Raw genomic sequence first — 22517 nt, 5'->3', positions numbered from 1 at the left:
AGCCCTCCGCCCAGCAATTCAGTCCCTCAGGGAGTTTGGATCTGTCTATGGGGCTTCCATGACCTTTCCTTGTACAAGTTGTGCTAGTTTCTCCTGTATGACAGACATATTTTTAAACCCTTTAACAACTGGTGGCATTTCATCACTTAACTGGCAGTGTTAACATTTTTTTATAGAGGCAAAAGGTTAAAATGGCTTCCCTGGGCCAAGAGTCAAACAGAAATTACTCATAAGGCCATTTATTTAAAAACAACAACAACAAAAAAAAAACAGCTTTACAATGGAATCCAAATTTAGGCAAGTTTTCCTTATCCACACAAGTTCAGTAGGATTTCGCAGTGCTTAATCAGCAAGGATTTGCAACACTCCTGCAGCCAAGGTACGCCAGTTTAGCGCTGAGTGAACAACTTTCCCAAGACAAAAGGGAAATTAAATGTGATTAACCAATCAAAGCCAAGAGCAAGACACTCATCTAAGCTTTAAAAAATGCTGCAACTGTGAACTTGAGTCCCCTCTTTCAGTTTGGTGTGCTTCCTGTTTGAGAACAGCTAGCTTCTCGCTCAACCAACCCTGTTCACTCTAATTGACTGGTCGATCAGATTTTTTCTTTCCTTGTTGCTGGGTGCCGTCAAGTAGATTTTGACTCACAGTGACCCCATGCAACAGAGCAGAACTGCCCTTAGGGTTTTCCATCTTCACGGAGCAGACCGCCAGGTTGTTCTCCCTTGGAGCCACCGGGGGGTTCAAAGCACAGATCTTTGGGTTAGCTAAGTGCTTAACTGTTGCGCCACCAGGGCTCCTGGTGATACACAGAATAAGGTGCTTCTGCCACGTGATGTCGTCACAGACCTGTGGAATCCTGAAGGCTGACGGAGTGGCCTTGTTTGCAGACCTAGAAACCCACATTCTCCAAACGCAAACTTCCAGGAATTCTTGCCAACTACGTCAACTAAGTGTTGAATATTTTGGCTTGAAGTCTATGTCTTTTTAAATAATTAAACATGAGCATGAATTAAGTTAGGAAAAAATAGCCTGTTACTCCGGGAGAAAACAGTGCTGCTTATAAACGTCCCGGGGCTGACTTCCTGCGACAACAACCGATCGCTGCCAAGTCGATTCCGACTCTTAGTGACCCTATAGGACAGAGAACTGCCCCATGTGATCTCTGAGGAGCGGCTGGTGAATTCCAACTGCTGCCCTTTTGCTTAGCAATCGTAGCTCTCAACCTCTGCACCACCAGGGTTCCTCAATTTTCTGCAAAGGAAGGCTGAAGGAAACTTGAATCTGCAGGCTCTGTGTGCCAGCACTGACCCAGAAAAGCATCCCAAGGAAGTTGTCTATACAGTGAAATCTGTGAGAGCCGGAGCTGCTTAATGCATTTGAACTGTGGTGTTGGTGAAAAATACTGAATATACCATAAATATAAGAGAAAAGAATCAGTCTTAGAAGAAATACAACCCAAATGCTCTTTAGAAGTGAGGATGGCAAGGCTTCAGCCTGCTTACTTTGGACATGTCAGCGGGGAAGACCAATTGCTAGAAAAGGACATCACGGTTGGTAACGTAGAAGGTCAGTGAAAATGAGGGAACCCTCAGTGAGATGGATTGACAACAGCCACAATAATGGGCTCAAACACGCCCACCATCTGGAAGATGGTGCAGGACCAGGCAGCGTTTTGCTCTGTTACGTACAAGGTAGCCATGAGTCGGAGGCAACTCAACGGCAAGGAACAACATGTTCTAGTCACCAGGCTCTGGGAGAGAGTGGAGAACAAGACACACTTATCTACTGAGCTGGCCGTAGCCGGGCCATAGGAGGGGTGGGGTGAGGATGCAGCCCCTCTTACACATCAACGCATTTTAGTTAGCCTGGATTTGATTTGTACTGATTTCCGACACCGAGCGGAAAACCACTCATATTAAAATGAAAGCTCACTGACAGTGGCCGGAGGCTCAAATCTGTTAATTAACGTCAGACGCCCCACAGGGGAACAACACTTACCTGACAAGAAGTGGAATCTTGGGCACCTTCTTGGAGACCTTCAACTGGTCTTTGTCTCCATAGATGTCAGTGAAGTACACTCCAGCCACACTTGTCACCTGGTTCCCAGGGAACTTGGACAGCACCTTGTCACAGCCATGCTGACTGGCCCAATACCAGGCCTGGCCCCCAATGAGCAAGCCCCCTCCACGCTTCACAAACTGGACCAGGCGCTCCACCATGGTGTCATTGTAGGCGCTGATGCAGTAAACCCCCGTGGGCTCTCCTGGTTCTTCCCTAGCCTGTGCCTGGACAGCAGATTCCTGAAGGATGCTCACTAGGGCTGCCAGGGATGGGTGCACACCAACGGGAGCCCCGGGAGTGGGGCAGAGCCAGCACACTGCGTTGAGAAGAAATGGAGCCAAGCCACTGTCCACCAGGTAGCCCTCATGGGACACCACCACCAGGCGGCCCTGGCCATAGGAGGAGGCAGCAATGAGGACCTGACCCTTGTCATTCACCATCACAGGGAAGGCGGCCTCTCCGATCAGAAACAGTTCACAGGGCACAGGATCTTTTGGGACATTCCAGCTTGTCACCCCATTCATGAGGGCCTCGAAGGCAGCAGAGGGAGTCGCCATGGCTTTTCAGGCTTCTGCAGAGGGAAGCAGAGGCTCAGCCTGGTGAGAACAGACAGAGGAAGAGGTGAAAAAGCAACCACTGCATGAGTTCACTCAAAAAGTATGCACTGGGTTCCCCACTGCGTGCCAAGCATTGTTCTAGCACAGGGGGGTGCAGCAGGGAAGAAAAAGGCAAGGCCCCTGTCCTCAGGAGGGTGATATTTCACAGGGGGAAGATGAACCAGGAGATAAGCAGACAAACAAACCACAGCAAGTAATCATTGCTATGATGAAAATGAAGTGGAGTGGCTGCAAGGCTACCGAAGGTTGGGTGACAAGAAAGTCCTCCGTGAGCAAGTGACATTAAGCCGAAACCCGGAATACTAGAGACAAAGGCCTTCCTGCAAAGGGAGGCGCTTGTGCAGACTCCTGAGACAAGAAGAAAGTGTTAAAGAAAGAAAGACAGTGGTTTTGCTGATGACAGTACTGGGTGGTGGTGGTGGTGACCCAGAACAGAGGTGGGGGGCAGGTTCTGGGGCCTGGTTGATCCTGGCCAGGTAGGTTGATGGATGTGAGGTGACTTAGTATTTTATGTCTTTGGATGGAAGGTCAGGGACCTGCCGGAAACTGCATTGTGCTCAAGGCGTTTCCAGCCAAGCTGGGGACACCCTGCCTTTGTTAGGATAGCATCCTGGGGTTTCTGGGGGTCTTTCATCCAGCGTCGGGCTCTTTAGTCCCTTCAAAGCAGCTCTCTGGATAAACTGTCATCAATTTCACGTCTATATAGGAGAGCACTCTGTCCTTGGAGGAGGGTTTGTGAAGGTCAGGAGCTCACAGATAAGAGGGCGTGGCTCGGGCTCAAGGTCCCGAACACAGTGAGGCCTGAGCAAATGCGAGCATTTGTGGTCACTGCTCTTCTAGTGTTCCCACATTACAAGGACGGCAAAGCAGACACTACGGTGTCGGTGCCCCATTCCCACGACCCAGGTGTGGCGGCCTCTCCTGCCCACTCAAGGCTTTGGGTCTGTGGGTGGAAGGGGCTGGGAGAGCCGACACCTGGCCAGCTTCACCCAGTGGACGGTGCCAGCCGCTGTCGTGCGGGTGCTACCAAGTGCCTGGGCGGGGGGGCCCTAGAGGAATAGGAGCCCTGAGGCACAGTGGCTGACCCCTCAGTCACACACTCACCGGCTTCCCCTCCTTCTGCCTCAGTCTCCCCACTTCCTCCCCGGCTGCTGGGCTCACTTGCCAACAACTCCCGCAGTGGAGCCCTTGACCCAGGCTTCGCTTAGAGAGAAGGGGAACTTAGTGAGACACGACTCCCGGCCACGCTGGCCTCCTTCCTCCGTCCTGGCTCCACGCCGGCCAGCGGGGATCCGGCTCCCCTTCTTCCAGAACTCTCTCCCACCTTAGTGCACCTCCGCCCGGACTCAGCCCGTCTGGCTTCCGAGTTCCGCGAGCGTCCCTCCCTCTCCCTCTCCCTGATCAACCCGACCTCCGGGGACTAAGTGTGCGCCCACGTCCCTGTCACCGTGACCCTCGAGTCCTGGGAAGGAGAGCCGCGAGTCGGCCCTCAAGGAGAGGACTGGGCGACAGCCGGCCCGGCCCGGGCCCCCCACGTCCCGCCCAGGGCCCCCACGTCCCGCCCAGGGCCCCCACGTCCCTCCTGGGCGCCGGTTCCCCGCCCCCCGCGGGCCGCCCGCGCGGAGTCCGCGGTCACCTGGACTGGTGGGGCTCAGCGGGGCTTTGGCGGATGCGGCAGCGCTTGTGGGAAGGAGATGCGGTCCGGGTCCCTCCTCCCAGCCGTCTGCCTCCCTGTCCGGGACCCACCCACCTGGGCGATGCCCGGCCACTCCTTCCGGACCCACCCACCTGGGCGGGACTGGGGCGGGGAGGCTGGGACAGCCTGGGGTTGATCGAGAAGTGGGCCGGCATCCGGGTCCCTCCCTCTGTCCCTCCTCCTTCCTGCTTCGTTCCTCCGTCCCTCCCCTTTTGTCCTTCGGTCCCTATTCCCGAAGTCCCTCCTCCCCGCGGGCCGCACCTGGACCGCATCTAGGCGGCGCAGCCCGAGGACCGGCGGAGCCGCGACCCCCAGCCGGGCGCGCACCGGGTCGAGGGTGCCTCCTGGTGGCAAGCACGGCCGATTGGGACTTCATCTCGGCCAACATGCCTCGGTGCACGCGTGGCAACGCTGACAACCCTGCATTTCCTACAGTCTCTTTTGAACGACCCCAGTGCTACACTGACTGCATTTCTCTTTGGAGCTTCACCCAAATACACTTTCAGCACTTTAAGGCTGTGTAGTTGTTTTCTCTGAGAGCGGGGCAAGAGCACTAAGGTGCTGACACCTATCCTAATGCATCATCGGATGCTTCTCCGGCTCCTTCCCTATCAGGAAATGGTAGAACTTTAAGGGGATGTCCCAGGAAAGCCAGGGGACCAGAGGCTTCTGTGGTCTACGTTTGTGCAGGCGCAGAAACTTACTGTACCTTATATATAGACAGATTAAATAGATATAGATAGGTAGATTTCTTGTAGAAAAAAGTATACACATATTGTTCTGTGACATTAGTTACAATCCCCACAATGTGACAGCACACTCTCCCCTTCCACCCTGCGTTTCTTGTGTCCATTCAACCAGTTTCTGTCCCTTCCTGCCTTCTCACCCTGCCTGCGGACAGGAGGCACCCATTTGATCTCGTGTATCTGACTGAACGAAGAAGCACTCTCCTCACGAGTATTAATTTTTTGCCCTGTTGTCCAGTCTAATCTTTATCTGAAGAGTGGGCTTCAGGAATGGTTTCAGATCTGGGTTAACAGGGCATCCAGGGGCCATAGTTTCGGGAGTTCCTCCAGTCTCTGTCAGACCATTAAGTCTGGTCTTTTTACATGAATTTGAGTTCTGCTCAGCACTTTTTTCCTGCTCTGTCCAGGATTCTGTTGTGTTCCCTGTCAGGGCGATCATGGGTGGTAGCTGGGCACCATCTAGTTCTTCTGGTCTCAGGCTGATGGAATCTCTGGTTCATTTGGTCCTGTAGTCCTTTAGGCTAGTATTTTCTTGTATCTTATATATTTTTAACTGTGCCCATTTACTAACCTGTTTGTTCGGGTGAAGATATATTTGGCAGGCGGCTTGCTTTCACAACAAGGAGGCCGCGTTTTCCTTTTATTTATTGCCAGGTAGAACTAATAATTTAAAAAACGAAGCTTAAAATAACAATCAGACAATGTTTTCATTGCTCTGATTTTCAAAGTTTCCAAATTTTGATAATACTCAGGGTTGTCATGGGAGAAAACAGACTTTCTCAAGCTTTGGTGGTGAAAGCATGAAGAGGTAGAACATTTTTGGAAGATAAACTGGGGATATTTACCAAATGTAAATCTACCTACCTATCTACCTTCTCTTTGGTCCAGTAATTCCACTTTTAGACATTCATTCTACCAAAATTAAAACCAAACCCATTGCCGTCAAGTTGATTCCAACTCACAGTGACCCTATAGGACAGCATAGACCTGCCACATAGGGTTTCCAAAGAGCAGGTGGTGGATTCGAACTGCTGACCTTTTGGTTAGCAGCCCATACATAAAAATATAGACAGTTATACACGTCTCCTTCCTTGTGTGGGTTTCTCCCTGCTCTTCCTCTTGAAAATTTGACTGCATTTGGTCCTCAGCCAAAAGATTTCCTCCAAAGAGTCAGCTATTTACTCATTCATTCAAGAGACACTTTTTGAATATTCGTTATATACTTACTTATTTATTCGAGATATATTTATTTATCGATTGATAGCCTAGAGCCTACTACATGTCAAAAATTAAACTAGGCCTTGAGGACCCAATGGTAGTAAACACAGACAGACTTACAGCACTTGAAGCCTAGTGAGGGAGACCCATGTCAATCAAGTGATCAGACCAATAATGTAAAATTACCACTGTGATGAGAAAGAAGAAGAAGAGGTATTTGTTGCAGCAGGAGAAGGATTTGGTGCAGTTGGGAGGTTAGAAAATTCTTATAGGGAAGTGATGATTGAGCTGAGATAGAAGAAACAGTAGGCTTCCCTAGGAGAAGGAGACACCACTGAGGCAGGAGGGAGTGTTGCGCGTTCAGTAAACTTAAAGTGAATCCACAGGCTGGAACCTGGGAGACAATAGGAGCCACAGTGTGCCACAAGGCTGGGGAATTAAGCGGGGTCATGCCATATGGGGGCTACACATCTAGGTCAGTATTCTGGGGTTCATGGGGAGACACTGAATGGCTCTATTCAAGGGCTGACATGATCAGAATTACACTGTGTAATGAGCATTAATTGCAGTATGAAAGTGGATTAGAAATGATACAAGGGTGTGTACTCATAGGACTCAGATGCTGTCACACACACGGTTATGGTGTATTACAGCGAAAGGACACGGATTAAATTCAGCAATGGGAAAAGGTGCAGGGGGTGAGGTCCAGGGGAAACAAGGAGCAAGCTTCCAGGCATCCCCTCCCAGTAGAGTCACACGGACACACATTTAATTCACCCAGGAACCATGTGTGACAACATGTGTGAAGTTGCCAACCAGGTAAGCTCCCCCTAGCCCTGGTGTCTGGGTTTCTTATTGGGGGTTGTCACATAGGCATGGAGCACCCATGTGACCGACCTCTACCTTAGCACCCCTGTCCCATCCCCAGAGCAAACACAGGCATTCACTGTAAACCACACTGCTAGGATCAACTCATGTAGCCAAACTGGTACAGGTGGCCCAAGACCTCAGGCATATAGGAACACTCTTAGAATATTCCAAAGGCTTAGAGCTCAGCTCCCAGAAGCTGGCCAAAGTCCAGTTCTGAAGATGGGCCTTCCTTTGGAATGTGCAGGGTTTGAGTGATCCAAAGCCTTTCCTACCCAGAGGGGATGCAGGCAATTAGGTTAGGAGGCCATTGCAGTCATCCTAAGAGACGTGTTGGTGGCTGGATGGATGGCAGGGCTGTAGAGATGGAGAGAAGGGGACAGACTTAGGAGATTTTCAGGAGGTAGCTGATAGGACTTGGTGGCAGTTTAATCCTGAGAGGGGCTGCATGGGAAGTGGACAGCACAGCCCATGGGAGATAGGATGTGGACTGTCACATGGGTGTGGTCTGACTCTATGCTAGAACCTTCTGTGTGCTGCTTCCCAGTTCAGCTCGATAGGCTAGGATAATATTTTGGTGATTTTGACTACCAATATTATTAACTTCTCTTTGATGTCACAAACAAGGTAACCATGCAAGTTCTCAATGACTCTCCAGTAGCCAAAATTGTATATACCCATCTCTTCCCCAGAAACATCTGTTTGTCTTTGACGTTTTTTTTTTTTTGTTTTGTTTCATTTTTTAATGATACAAATAATATAGGGTAAAAACTACAGAAGATGAGAAGAAAAAGTACTCCTCTCCACTCCCAAACATCTTTGAATCACTTATCAGAGGTTACCACAGTCATCAAGTTCTGTAATCCTTCAAGACATTTTTCATGTATTGCAAGACTGGTGTCCAGATCACTGGCAAGTCTGAGCACGCCTTCCCTGGTTTGGCAACAAAGTTATCTGAGTTCTGAGGTTTCTTACCAGGAAACAACCGACCTTCGGTAACTGCAGTGAAAGACGGAGACCAGAGAGGGGATTAGAGAAGTTCGTCAAAGCTGAGCTCCGTTCCTCTTATGGGTCTGTGCTGCTTAGCTTGTAACCAGCCTGTATCTACATAAATCCCACTCTTGTGGTAAAGCACCACTGCTGTTCTAAAAAATACTATTTAAGAACATTTTGGTGTCGATCTAACAGAAGGGCTTCAAACGAAGGCGCATTTTTGTGGTCAGAGAGCAAAAGTGGAAGCATTCACCAATGGACCTGCCACTTGGGAGCAGATGCTGGCTGAGGCATGGAAATAAAACAACAACAAGGTTGGCTTAGCACAGAAGTCATTGAAAAATTAGGAAAAGAAAGATGGCAGCCAGCATTCATCCTGACTAACGCTTTCATTGCTCATGTGAAAGTGCAGGCCCCAGATCTTAAACTTCACTGAGGAGAAAACAGAAACTATTCAACGAAAGTCAACAAACTCTCATGGACACATCTTCTGTGAGGCACCGTGGAGAAGGAGGTGCTACTGTGGTCAGTAAGATCACCCTGTAGAGAGGAGAGTGGACGTGAAAACAGCGATCATATCAGATCAGTGGATGTAAGAACTGAAATCGCTGACAAATTAAGTGCAAGGGGACAGAAAGGCAGGAGCAATTATTGCTGATCAAGGGATCAGAGAAGAACTTACAGAGGTGATACAAAAATCTTAGCTTTGGACAGTATCTATGATGTCTGTGGGCAGAGAGGAGCTGAGGGCATTACAATGTGAGGATCTATCATGTCCCAAAGCATGGAGCTCTAACAGTGAATAGCTTGATTTGAGAAAGACCACATGTTCATTGTGGCTGAACCTTGTTAACAGGATCTAGAGTGTCAGCTCTAAAGAGACATTTGGCCCAGGTCTGGAGGGACTTTGGCTGCCCTAGTAGAGAGTTTGGATGGTAGTCTGAAGTCTGGAGGAACGTTTGTAAGAAACGTCATGCAGTAACACTGCGGTTCTTTCTCACCAAATCCCAGTTTTGTTCAGATCATCTGCCTTTCCCTATGAGGTTCAGGGGAGGATAAAGCCATTTCCAGTCTCATGGGCAGATGTGTACTAGTGAAAGCTGAAATCTGAGCATGCTCACTGTAGCGACAGGTTCTTTCTGGGTTAGATGTCATAAATACACATAAACAATATGATACTTCATTCTGCAGCATTCACAAATCAGGTTTGTTATTGAAACAGTCCGTTTCTTAAATAGAGGACAAACCCTGCAGTCACTTCGCTTTGCAGGGTTATTCACACATATGCATCCCAACCAAGAGCCAGCATTAATAGTCACTGGCCTCCGTCAATGGTTTTTAGTTCTAAGTTTAACTCAGGGCAGCCCCATATATTCTTTCCCGTAATGGTCTTCTTTTTCCCATAAGAATTTGGGAAGGATTAACCACATGCTAATTTGGGAATCGAGATGGACGAATCCACCTCTGTATATTTACTGGTATGAGTCACGGGGGAGGGTTACGAATTTACTATTTAAGATGCCCCACAACAGGTGTCTACAGCTGTTTTGAGAAGAAGCACAGTGGTGGCCATGAAAACGCTCCTCTCCCATCTCCGACTGCAGGGAGTCGGGTGCGTTGACAGACAGATGGTCCCAGCTGCTGGGCTCTGAAATACAACACTGCGTTGGCGCCAAGAGCACGCTTTCAGGGGGTTCTCCAGGGATGGAGTGAGGCAGGGATTCAAGGCAGGCTGTTCCTAGGAGATGGGGAATCTTCTGATGGGTAACTGGTTTCAGGACCCCCACTGGTCTTACCAAAGCTTTCTCAGACCCCGTCCTGCAGGGGTAGACTTTCCTTCCTTCCCTCTCTGCTTCATGTGATGCAGCTCTGCTGACTTCCCCAACCGCCTCTGGCTTCTTCTCCATTTGCTCTCACAGTCAGTTTTCCTAATACATCACTTGCACATCTAATCCAATCTTAGCTTCTGCTTCTCCAAGGGCCCCGGCTAACACAAGTACTGTTGTATCTCGTAACATTAAGAAGCTCAAGTTTATTTATTAAAATCATGTTGTAGTGGGAGTAAGGAGTAAAGCCATTGACTGGAGAGTATTTATGCTTCTTTATTGTATTTATGATAACTTGTACTCAAATTATAGCATACTCTTTCTCAAAGGGCAGGTTCCTGCTTGCTTCCTCATTTAAAGCAATGAAGCTAGAGCTTGCTGCTTCTTTTGACAGGTGGCCGGCCCTAATTCGGTTAGAAAGTGTTCATACTCTCCTTTGGTGTATTTGTGAAGTTAATCTGGGCCTACTACCCTCCCCTATAAGCGCATTTTCTCTGTCTGGATCATAAGTAAGTAGAACATTAGTTATAGGAGCTGGAAGCATTCCAATCACAGAAGATATTTTGGAAGCTATCATGGCCACTCCAGATATCCATGCTGAAACTTCCTTCCTCCTGGAAGGAAGAAGGGAGGGGCCTTCCATTTCTAACCTCCTCCTCCCATCTCCAGGTCAGACAGGAAGTTTGATTTTGTATTGAAGACTTCAGCCATCTGGGAGCCAGAGGAGCTGAGTTAGCCCAACACTGAGCTTTTGATCAAACATCAAAAGCCTTAATTAAGGTTTACTTATTATTGTTTCCTTTGCTGCAGTTTGGCTCTGTGGCTACTCAGGCACCAAAAACAAGAGAAGAAATTCTCTGTTTAAAAAAATAAAAGCTGGTGTTGCCCCCGTCCATTTACCTTGGTGGAAGATGGTGGAAGGGTTGATGACTTCTTTCAGGTTCTTGGCTCCTGCTGAAAGAGACCCCTCACAGGTGACAAGACCAGGCACAGGTAGAGCCTGTGGTATATACTCACAGCTTGGGCCCTGGACTGTTGGTTGTGTTCAGGAGCGGGGGTCATCTCTACATCTGTGGGGCCTCGTCACTCATCTTCTCCATGTTCTGGGCCCCTTGATTTTTTTTTTTCCAATTATTTTATTTTATTGTTGTACTTTAAGTGAAAGTTTACAATTCAAGTTAGTCTTTCATACAAAAATTTATACATAACATTATGTGACCCTAACTGCTCTCCCTATACCATGACAGCACACTCCTCCTTTCCACCCCAGATTTCCCGTGTCCATTCAACCAGCTCCTGACCCTCTCCGCCTTCTCATCTCACCTCCGGACAGGAGCTGCCCATTTAGTCTCATGTATCTACTTGAGCTAAGAAGAGCACTCTTCACAAGTATGATTTCATGTCTCATAGTCCGGTCTAATCCTTGACTGAATGAAAAGTTGGCCTCGGGAATGGTTTTAGTGCTGGGTTGACAGAGAGTCCAGGGGCCATGCTTTCTGGGGCTCCTCCAGTCTCAGTCAGACCATTAAGTCTGGTGTTTTTACTAGAATTTGAGTTCTGCACCCCACTTTTCTCCTGCTCCGTCAGGGACTCTGTTGTGTTCCCTGTCAGGGCGGTCATTGGTGGTAGCCGGGCACCATCTAGTTCTGCTCTCAGGCTGTTGCAGTCTCTGGTTTATGTGGCCCTTTCTGTCTTTTGGGCTAATGCCTTCCTTGTGACTTTGGTGTTCTTCATTCTCTAGTCCAGGTGGGTTGGGACCAACTGATGCATCTTAGATGGCCTCTCGCTAGCTTTTAAGACCCCAGACTCCACTCACCAAAGTTGGATGCAGAACATTTTCTTAATAAACTTTGTTATCCCAATTGACCTAGATGTCCCCTGAAAGCATGGTCCTGGAGCTCCGCCCCTGCTACTCTGTCCCTCGAAGTGTTTGGTTTGTATTCAGGATACTTCTTAGCTTCGGTTTAGTTGGGCCCCTTGATTTGATATATTGTTTTTTATTGTAAATTGGGTTATTTTGTTCTGTTATACATAAGGTTTCTATGAGAAGGAGCTGACTGAACAGCATCTAACAACAGCAACAGCAATGTTGGGTATTTTCTCCCATTTGGGGCACTCTTTAGGCCTCAAAGTACACTAAATGATTTGGCAATCTGTGAGAGTGCATTTATGTCAAAATTTAGGCAGTTCACCAATTTTTTAGTACCTATATGTACATATTTCTTAAACAATTATCTACATTTGAGTTCACGTATAGTTCCGATGAAGACAAGCAATTTTTTAAGATGAGAACTTACTCAAGCTGTCCAGTGAATAGGAGTGCAGGAAAGCTTACAGCCAAGTTTGTGGACCTTGAAATGTTTCCCTAACTACAGACACATATCATAGACCTTCTTGGGGCAGAACATTAGTTGGAAATGTTCATCCAAAGCCCTGTTGGGCATTCATTTATTCAGCAAACATTGGAAACCTACTAGATGGTAAGCTTAAATCACTAGGTAAGTGAGGTAGGGGCAGGCTTTGTTTCTTGGAAAGAACACCTGTAGAAACAAAAGAAGGTGAAGTGTGTTTGGACAGTTGGAAGATATTCAGTATGGCTACAACTAGAGTGATGGAGAGACAGGATGAGCCTGGACCCATGAGGTGGGTCCAAATGCTTGAGGGCCTGGTTATCCATGTTAAGGGCTTTGGCTGGACTGTATCTTAGTCAATGTGAAGCCACTGAAGAATTTTTATTTGAGTTTATTAAAAATTTTTTCAGAGTAATACATGCACAAGGTAAAAAATTAAATAGTACAGGACTGAAAATGAAAAACACGGTTTCCCACCCCACTCTTAACTCTAGTCCCAGAGGCAATGCTTTTTTAACAATTTCTATTTTTAGACTTCTGGTAACTAACTTCCTAACTTTAAATAATATGTTTGAACAATAATTTCTTGACTTATCAGCTCTTGACAGTCTTTAATAATTCTCCATTACAAAAGATAAGGATTTAACTTACACTCTCCCCACCTTTCCTTTGCACCTTCTTCTCCAAATTTTAATAGATACGTCGTTATTTTTTCTTAATACTTCTGTTGGTTTAATTTATAACTTTGAACAATATAGTAATCCTCAAGTTCTTGTTCCATTAACTGTAGACCTTATCTCTTCATTCGCACTTTGAAGACATAAGTAGCCGTATTCTTCCTTCCATCTCTCTTCCCCCAATTAATTCTCAACCTATTTCTGCTTTCTTTTTCCTTATTCTGTCAGCATTAATAACTTTCACTTTCTGTTCTGAACCTTTCATACTTTTTCTATAGGCTGACTAGAACACTGAATATCAATAAATCGTATCTACATTATCAGGGCTATGTAAATACTATTTACTGAGAGCCCAGTCGAGGCTATTTTCTTCCTACACATTCAATGCCCTGATGCCTGTGACACTTTAAAGAGAATGTACCTACCACCAATGCCAAATCAAGTCTCTTCTTACACTCCACGAGTAACTCAAAATCATGCTCCATTTTATCTTGCTTCATAATTACATCTGAATTTCTTGAGATATTTTTGTCTTGTCTTTCTTTTTTTTGGTTGGCTAAAGAATAATGTGTGTCTTCCACATTCCCAACAATCCAGACTCTCAATGATACTACCTTTGGCGAGGAATGCATGTTCTTCCCAGCGTCCGAGACTGTGCACTCTTCATCTGAGATGGGTCTGTTAATAATTGTTGCTCTAGAGCAAGGCATTCTGTGTGAGTGCCATTGTCTTCTGGATTCCCATTCCTTCCTTTCTGGTTTTTATCCTCATTTTGCTGGAGAATTTCCTCAAGGTACTTTCTCAGTATGGGTGCAAGGGAGGTAACTTTCTGAAAACTGGCATGCCAGAAAATGTATTTATTTTGATTTTATTCTTGACAGTTTGGCTTGTTATGGAATTCTGGGCACAAAAACATTTCCCATAAACTATCTGAAGACATTGCTCCATTGACTTTTAGCATTCAGTACTGCAGATGAAAAGTCTGCTGCTAATCTATTTCTTGTTCCTTTTTAATTGAGCTAATTATGGTACTATTTTTTTTTGTTGCTTTTTTTTTTTCCCCTTGCTGGGCACTTGTAATAAATTCTATCTTTAAAGTTCCAAAATTTCACAAGATTGTATCTAGATGTAGATTATTATCGGGCCGTTTCAAACTCAAGATTTATGTCTTTCTGTTCTTCAATTCTTTTCCTTTTTTCACTTCTTCACCTATATTTGTTCTCTCTTCCAGGAACTCCTAACAGTTAGATATTGATTGTCTGTGTCTCTTTCCTTTCTTCTTATTTTCTATTTCTTTTTGCTCTATATCTTGGGAGATTCCCTCAATTTTATTTTCCAGCCTGTCTATTGAATATTTTTGGCAGTCTTACTTTCAAAGGGCTCTTCTTATTCTCAGATTTTTTCCTTTCTTTGTAGCATCCTGTTTTCATTTTACAAATACATCTTAAATCTCTCTGAAGACACAATTAGAATTTTAAGTTATTTATTTTTTTCTGCATGGACTATGTCACCTCTAGAGTTTATCTTATTCTTCAAACTCCTAACTCTACCTTGTTATTTTCCTTACATCCACCCCCATGTCTGGGAATTTCTGGTTGACCATTCACATTTCAGAGTCACTGAAACTGCTGACTTTTGTAGGTGGTTGGTGTGGGTTTCCTCTGTTATTGTGTGGTTAGTTCTGTGTCTCCAGTAAGCTTCTTCTATAGATGGAAGCACTGGCCACTTGAGTAGGGGTCTCAACTGTCAGTAGAGAATTAATGAGCTAGGGGGCTTCTAACTTCATGAAAAGTTGAATTTTATTCTTTTACACCAATACCTACCTCTTCTCAGGCATTTTATTCAATTTCTTTATTAAAAACAAAAAAATCATTTTGACTGGTGCCAACAGCAGGCTGCTTGTATACACAAGAGTGAGAGAAGAATGGGATGGGGTACAACTTTAAAATTGGCATCCTTCTTTAGTTGATAGAATTATCAGGTACCTAAGGATCGTCAGGGTGATAGGTTCGGATGAGCTTATATTCCGGTTGAAAGGCATCTCTTCTCTTTCTTTCATTATCATGCTTCATCCACTTTCTCTCTTCCAGAAATGTTGAGATCTTCTCCACTTATATCCAAATACCTTCCTTTTTCCTTGCTGAGATGTATCCATTCCCTTTTGAATTTCTTGACTTCAATTTCAGTGGGGCCTGGGGAGGGAGGGGAGGTAAACTCAAATGTTCAGTCCATCATTTTAAATTATAAGTCCCACTGGAGGCTTTTAGACAGGGGAGCAACAGGGATAGCATTACATTTTTAAAAGTTCCCCCACTGCACTGCTGAAAATGGATTAAAGAGGGCCATAATGGGTACAGATATCCTGAAAGACTGAGGTTCTAATTTCCTGTCTGAGAACATGCAATGTCTGGGACTTTAGGGAGTCAGGCACTTTACTGAAATAGCCCATCATTCAAAACTCAATAAACAAGTAGAATGCTGTCATGGTGCCTAGGGAGAATGGCTGAGGCCTGAATAACCCAGAACCTAAACAGCTGGGGTGACGCTAAATGGCTCATGCTGGCACGGTCTGTTAGGAGGCTCTATAAAAGCCTACCTCAAAGTCTTCCTCTGGACTCACATTTGGGATAAACAAAGAGTATTTTTGCTCTGATAAAACTAGATGAGGGGTAAAGCTGAAGAAGCCAAAGCTCTGGCAAGTAGGGGCATTCAGGTCCTTTTGTTTTCTGTATGGTTTCTTCATTTACCCCTTTATTTGGCCATTCAGAGCACAGTAGTTAAGGACACTCATTCTGTAATCAGAGTGCCTGGGTCCAAATCCCAGATCTATCACTTATTAGCAATGCAATCTTAGGCAATTTACTTAATCTTTATAAACTTCAGCTTTTTCATTCATAAAATGGGGATAATAATAGTTTCCACTGCATAAAATTACTGTCAAGATTAAATGAAACAATCTATATAAAGGACCCAGTACAATACTTGGTACATACTCAATACTTCATAATTAATAGCAATTATCTTACATGTTGAAGTCCCTAGGTGGTACAAAAGGTTAACACACTCAGCTGCTACCTGAAATATTGGCAGTTCAAGTCCACCCAGGGGCTACTCTGAGGAAAGGCTGGGGATCTACTTCTGAAAAATCAGTCACTGAAAACCCTATGGAGCACAGTTCTACTCTGACACACATGAGGTTGCCATGAATTGGAGATGACTCAATGGCAACTGGTTTTTTATTTTAAATGTGGAATGAATAGTCAATACATGCTTTATTGAACATATTCTATGTTCAAAGCACCTAGACAATGGACATTCATGAAATAAGGGAAAATAATTCTAGCATTGAGGAAAGACATTATAAAGAAATCCAAAGAAAGACATTATCTAGGTCAAATCTTACTGTGTAGGTATCCACTCAATTCCCATTAAAGCAAATAAAATAGTGTCTTCCAATAACTAAGAAAAAAGAAGTGACCTAAAGGAAAACTGGTTGGGTATATGCAACATTAATCCCAGAGACCCAACTCTAGTTACAGCTACAAAGAAATGGGACGGTTTTGAACAAAATTAGAAGAAAATGTGAATTTGCGGTAATTAAATAGAGGAGGGGTCAGCTACGAAACTGGTGAATAACTCTTGACAGTGACAGATTCTATGTGACCACAGAAACATAAACACCGTCATAAATTGGATGCTTACTCTTTGTGAAGGACAAACACCCTGTGGGACTGTTTGGGCTTGTCAAGTGACTTCCACTCTTGATTTATTCAAAGAAAGAATTTGACCTGATGGAGTGAATAAAGAGATCCAAGTAGCTTTTATAACCTCATTGTGAATTTAGAGCCTTTCCTTTAGATTCATAAAGCAATGTCCCAGAAACTTTCAAAGGCTGGTGTCTAAAATGTGGGGTAAACCAACAATAAACAACCCATTGCCATCAAGTCGATTCCGACTCATAGCGACCCTATAGAACAGAGAAGAACTGCCCCATAGGGTTTCCAAGGAGCACCTGGTGGATTCGAACTCCTGACCTTTTGGTTAGCAGCTGAGCTCTTAACCACCGTGAGTGGGGTAGTATTAATTACAACTGCATCTGAAAATGCCATCTGAAAGTGAAATGTAGCTCTACAGTGATACTGAGTTAGGCAATAATAACAGCAGCTGACATTTTTTCTTAACACCTACTAATTGCCAGGTTCTGTTCTGACCACTTTTAGAGGTACTAAGGAATTTAATCCTCACAATAACCCTAGGAATCAATCCCATTTTATAGATGAGAAACTGAGTCATAGAGAAGTTAAGGAATTTGCCCAGTGTCACACAACTAGTAGGTGAATGATTCAAGATTTGGATGTAGGGAGTCTGTTGTCAGCAATGATGACCTTGGCCCTAAGCTGTGTGAAGAGACTGGGAGAAGAAGCGTGTTACTCTGTGGACTAGCGTAAAGGGGAATCATCTCCTAGATGTGCATCCACTGTGTGGTTCACAAGCCTCTTCGGGATTATCCATCAGAGTCTTCTGGATGACCCTGTGAGGCAGGGGTGTTTATCCCCATTCCACACATAAGGAAATGGGAATACTGAGATAAAATGACTTTCCCAAGAGCTAACCCTAATTCTGGACCCCTTCCCCTACACCAGCCTGCTTTCCAACTATCTGAAAGCTACCCAAACACAAGACATGTGAGCCATCAGTGCGCTGTCAGGGTACTAGGGTGAATTTGTGTTCCCTCTGGTTCTATGGTCAGGCTTTGGGAACCAACTGCCAGAAATCAAAGCCCAGAGAGAATGCTCAGGCTGTGAGGATGAGAACCACTCTCCTCTGGGGCCTGGGACAGAGAACCAAGGCTGGCACGAAAGCACGTGCCAGAACCCTCAGGACAGGGCTGTTCCAGGGCTGAGGGCCTGAGGGCTGCGAGCAGAGGGGCAAGACTCAGAAGGAGGCATCTATTCCTGAGAAATCTGATGCCACCTTTGCAGTATTTCCTAACCCACCTCCTGGAAAGAGACTAGGGAGTGAGACTCGGGGCAATGAGCTGGGGACAAGGCCAGAGCCCTAGGAGACGGAGCAGAGGTGTGATTCCATCTCTGCCTGCCTCCCCAGACCTCTCTACCTGCCACCTCGATGGGCACTCCTTACATCTGGGTGAGGAGGTACAATTTCATAATATTTTCCTTCCACTCGGGCAGGTAGGCCAGGCTGGTAGCCACTTCCTTCTGGATGGGCCAGGCCCAGGCCTCGAAGAAAGGCACCAGGTTCTTCTGCACTTGGTGGGAGAACATCTTGACCCACAGGTTCATTTTGTCAACGTTGTCTGTGGGCAGGTTGGTCTGGTTCCTGTACTCAGTGAAGAGGCGGATGAATGGCTCCCAACCAAAGGCCTCTTGCAGCTGGAGGGAGAAGACAGGAAGGGCAGAGTGAGACGCCTGGACGGCAGGAAGAGGCGAACAGATGCTACAATATGCACATGTAACTACGCACATGTAACATATGTGATCCTCTCATGGCTGGACGGAGAAGACACGAGGTGCAGAGTGAGACACCTGGCCTGCAGCAGGAGATCCACCAGCCATGAGCACAGGCAGGTCCAACATTTAACCCTGAGACATTCGCCGCACGTCTATCAGTGACTCTCTCGGCTTTGTCTTACCTGCGGGCCTCAGGCTTCCCTCCCCCACATTCTCACTGTAGGAGGGGCTTTGGGACTCACACAGAGCGTGGCTCAAACTGTTGTTGTTAGGTGCCGTCGAGTCGGTTCTGACTCAAAGCGACCCCGTGTACGACAGAATGAAACACTGCCCGGTCCTGCGCCATCCTCACAATTGTTGTTATGCTCGAGCCCACTGTTCTGCCACTGTGTCAGTCCATCTTGTTGAAGGTCTTCCCTCTTCTTCACTGACCCTCTACTTTACTAAGCATGATGTCCTTCTCCAGGGACATCATACTCTGGCTCAAACTAGGTGCTCAAAACTGATGGCTTTGGTGATCATCACAATGACTGTTATCAGTATTTACTCCCAGCACCATTATTCCTGTATCTTAGCAGACCATCGAGGCGGAGCTCAGAGATCACACAAGAGTCAGAAACTGGATCAAGTGGAGAAAAGCCTCATCTCTTTCAGGTTCAAAGTTAAACCCCAACAACTGGGAAACTCCCACCCTATCCTGCCATAAGGAAACCTCCATCACTCCTAGGTCTAGGTCAGGTTGCAAGGATACTAAAATGGCCTTGGGGGAGTCACGTCTGATAGAAGTTACTGTTCCTGGCTGCCACTGAGCCAGCTCCGGACTCACAGTGACCCTATGCACAGTGGGATTGGACTGTTGTGACCCATAGGGTTTTCACTGGCTGATTTTCAGAAGTAGATCTCCAGGCCCTTCTTCCAAGTCTGTCTTGGTCTGGAAGCTCTGCTGAAACCTGTTTGGCATCATGGCGACAAGCAGGCCTCCACGGGCAGACGGGGGTTGCTGCGCCTGAGGTGCAGCGGCCAGGAATCGAAACCGGGTCTCTTGCATATACAGTCTATGTAGCTAGAGTTAACAGTCAGTCTTAATTTGAGAAAAGGAAGCCACCAGAACCATCCCCAGGTGAGCCAAGATTAGGAGCTCAGCAGTCCCCCAGAACAGCCTCAGCTTCACTTCACAGATGAGGAGCTTGCGTCTCCAGGCATAGCAGCCTGAGGGACTAGGTTAACCTGGTGGCTCCCCGGCCATCTCACTGCATCCTCAAACACCAGATAAGCAGGGAGGGCTCGAGGAGGTCAAGGTCCAGGTGGGCCGTGCCTGGACTGAGCCTGGGCTCCAGGCTCCATGCGATGAAGCTCTCCCTGTAAGCCAGGCACCGACCAGGGCCTAGGGTGGGGATGGGGACGCTGACGGGCTATGCAGGGCCCAGGCAGCCTCCTTGTCCGGGCCACAGAGGAACCGCGGATTGCCTCTGTGAGGTGGAAACTGAGGCACAGCCAAGTCACAGGAGAAGAAGTTACACTGATGAAGGTGTGTGAGGGACAGCTTTGGTTGTAGATAGCTACCAAGTGGCCGAGTTAGACCCCAGTGTCGGGTATGTCTGACTTCAAGCCTGAGACAGCAACTCTGTTTATAGCACCACGTTTGCCTCCACGCTTTTTAACCTTTCTTGGTGCTTTCCCTCAATTTCATGTGTCTTCCAAACCCTGGGTGGAGGGTGGGGCTGGACTGACAAGTCCCTGTTAGAGTTAAGCACAGCGATGATCCGGGAGGCCCCTGGGTGGCACAAACCGTTTGACTATTCATCTAAACATTGACTGTTTGAACCCACCCAGCAGCACCATGGAAGAAAGGTCTGGTGATCTGCTTCCGTTAAGATGACAGCTAAGAAAACGCTATGACGAACGGTTTGCTCAGTAACACGTGGGGTGACCATGAGTCAGAATCCACTCCACAGCAATGGGTTTGCTTTATTTTTTGGATGATCTGAGAGACATCATGGTCCCACTTGGTCCACGTCAGGGTTTCCTGTGGCTAGGATGGGAGACAGGGCCACTAGGTATCATATACCAATGCTGCTCTGGCAGCTGCTGCCGGCTGGGGGGTTCCCACCACCCCCACTCTCGCCCAGTACCTGGAGGTACGTTTCCAGGGCCGTCCACGCGTTCCAGTTCTTTATATTGGGGCCCTTGCCCAGGTAGATTCTGACCCTCTTCTCCCGGACGGGGGGCCACAAAGCGATGTTGGCGCGGCCGCGGGGGATGCCCAGGACCGTCTCATGCACGTACACACACCACAAGTTGCAGGTGGCCTCGATGGTGTGGGGGGGGAACTCCCACTCCTGCCGCTGCTGGTTGCGGCCCAGCTCGTGCACCGCGCCCCACAGGCCCTTGGTCCTGATGAGCTTCTCGTTGATGAGTTCCTGCACCGACTCCAGGTGGCACATGATGGGGTACCCTGCGTGCATCCAGCCTGGTGGGGAGAAGACAGGGTCAGGGCGCTCCCACCCATTCGCGAGGTTCGCCTCTGGGCTGGGTCTCCTCCTGACGCCAGAAGCCCCGGAGGACATCCAGCATCCACGCTGCCCAGAGGGCCATGCAAACCAGACCTGCCTTCGCGTCTCCTCCTGGCCCAGGACTCCGTACTCTCTCTGGCCAGGAAAAGTGTGGCTATGAGGAGGGAGGCAGGCTATGAAAGGCCTGAACCTGACCAGGGGGCCCCCTCTTTGACCAGGGGGCTGTCCATGTGAGCCTGTATCTCCGTGGCCTCATCTCTAAACTCAGAACTCGTTGATATTCAGCTGCCAGATCGACACTGCTTAACAGTGATCAGTCACGTGGGCCAAGAAAGCTAGGGTTGACAGAAATTCCTGTGGGTCTCCTTTAATTCCCACACTCCCCTCATTTTTCATACTACTCAGCCCCCAGCAAAAATCTCATTATTCAGTGTCTTCCCAAAGCTGTCCAATTCCCTCTCCCAACACCTAGGTGAAGGCCCCACACCACGCTCCCCCTTTTCTTGGACTCCCTGATGGATGACTGTGCCAGCCGGCTATGGTGTTTTCCGCACCAGGCCCACGGTGTGACGACACCCCTTGACATGCAGGCTTATGTGGTCAGTTCTTTCCTGAAACATCAATTTCTTCCCTTCCCAGGTGAAGAGCAAGGGCTGCGTCTGGTATGTCTTTTATTCTACTGGCTGCTTGCTGCCTAGCTGTGGGCTAAGGGGAGGCCCTTGGACAGTGTGCTGGGGTTCCTATAGGGCACCCACCTACACGGTGTGGACCAAGTGTCCCCTGGGGGCACCCACCCACATGGTGTGGACCAAGCGTCCCCTGGGGGCACCCACCCACATGGTGTGGACCAAGAAGCGTCCCCATGGTGTGGACCAAGCGTCCCCTGGGGGCACCCACCCACATGGTGTGGACCAAGAAGCGTCCCCATGGTGTGGACCAAGCGTCCCCTGGGGGCACCCACCCACATGGTGTGGACCAAGAAGCGTCCCCATGGTGTGGACCAAGCGTCCCCTGGGGGCACCCACTCACATGGTGTGGACCAAGGGAAGGCCTTCGGGCGGTATGCACAGGGACCCCCAGGCACCCACCCACATGTGTGGACCAAGGGTCCCCCAGAGGCACCCACCCACTGAGATCTGCACGTCTGCGACAATCCTCTGTGGCAGGCGCAGGGGGAAGGGCTCGGCACCCAGCCTGGCCACGGCTGCCATCACTTCGTCCCAGAGACGCAGCAGGGGCTCGGGGTTCTCCAGGGTGCGCAGGTTAACAGTGGGCATGGTCAGGATGATGTTGTCCGTCGCCAGTTCCCCCCAGGGACCCGGGTTCTCCTGGATGCGCCTCCTCCACTCCTCCTGGGACGTCTCCCCTGGAAGAGAGACCACAGGCTTGAAACTCACTTCTCCAGGCCCCTCAGGGCAAACACGCAGCCTGCACCCTAGGAGGAGAGCCCCTCAGGGCAAACACGCAGCCTGCACCCT

General features: G+C 47.8%; 2 protein-coding genes across 2 annotated transcripts in view; both read right to left on the bottom strand.

Moving 5' to 3' along the window:
• LOC101360948 (TRPM8 channel-associated factor 2) overlaps positions 1 to 4398 on the bottom strand; it is a 13624-nt gene extending 9226 nt beyond the window's left edge. Inside the window, exons 1-3 of the mRNA XM_004382361.2 lie at positions 4318 to 4398; positions 3786 to 3879; positions 2002 to 2660 (exon numbers count right to left, since the gene is read on the bottom strand). Coding sequence (XP_004382418.1) covers positions 2002 to 2621 — 620 coding nt within the window. The 5' untranslated portion in view covers positions 2622 to 2660; positions 3786 to 3879; positions 4318 to 4398. The remainder of the gene's footprint in view (positions 1 to 2001; positions 2661 to 3785; positions 3880 to 4317) is intronic.
• A 7618-nt stretch (positions 4399 to 12016) lies between these two features.
• Positions 12017 to 22517, bottom strand: part of LOC101360689 (TRPM8 channel-associated factor 1) — a 37326-nt gene continuing 26825 nt past the window's right edge. The window contains exons 6-9 of the mRNA XM_004382360.2: positions 22166 to 22405; positions 20659 to 20996; positions 18198 to 18448; positions 12017 to 15247 (exon numbers count right to left, since the gene is read on the bottom strand). Coding sequence (XP_004382417.2) covers positions 15238 to 15247; positions 18198 to 18448; positions 20659 to 20996; positions 22166 to 22405 — 839 coding nt within the window. The 3' untranslated portion in view covers positions 12017 to 15237. The remainder of the gene's footprint in view (positions 15248 to 18197; positions 18449 to 20658; positions 20997 to 22165; positions 22406 to 22517) is intronic.

This window comes from Trichechus manatus, unplaced genomic scaffold (assembly GCF_000243295.1).
Source record: "Trichechus manatus latirostris isolate Lorelei unplaced genomic scaffold, TriManLat1.0 scaffold00093, whole genome shotgun sequence".
NCBI classification, from domain to species: Eukaryota; Metazoa; Chordata; class Mammalia; order Sirenia; family Trichechidae; genus Trichechus; species Trichechus manatus.
The sequence above is the reverse complement of the archived record's forward strand: the minus strand, read 5'-3'. Positions and strand labels throughout refer to the sequence as shown.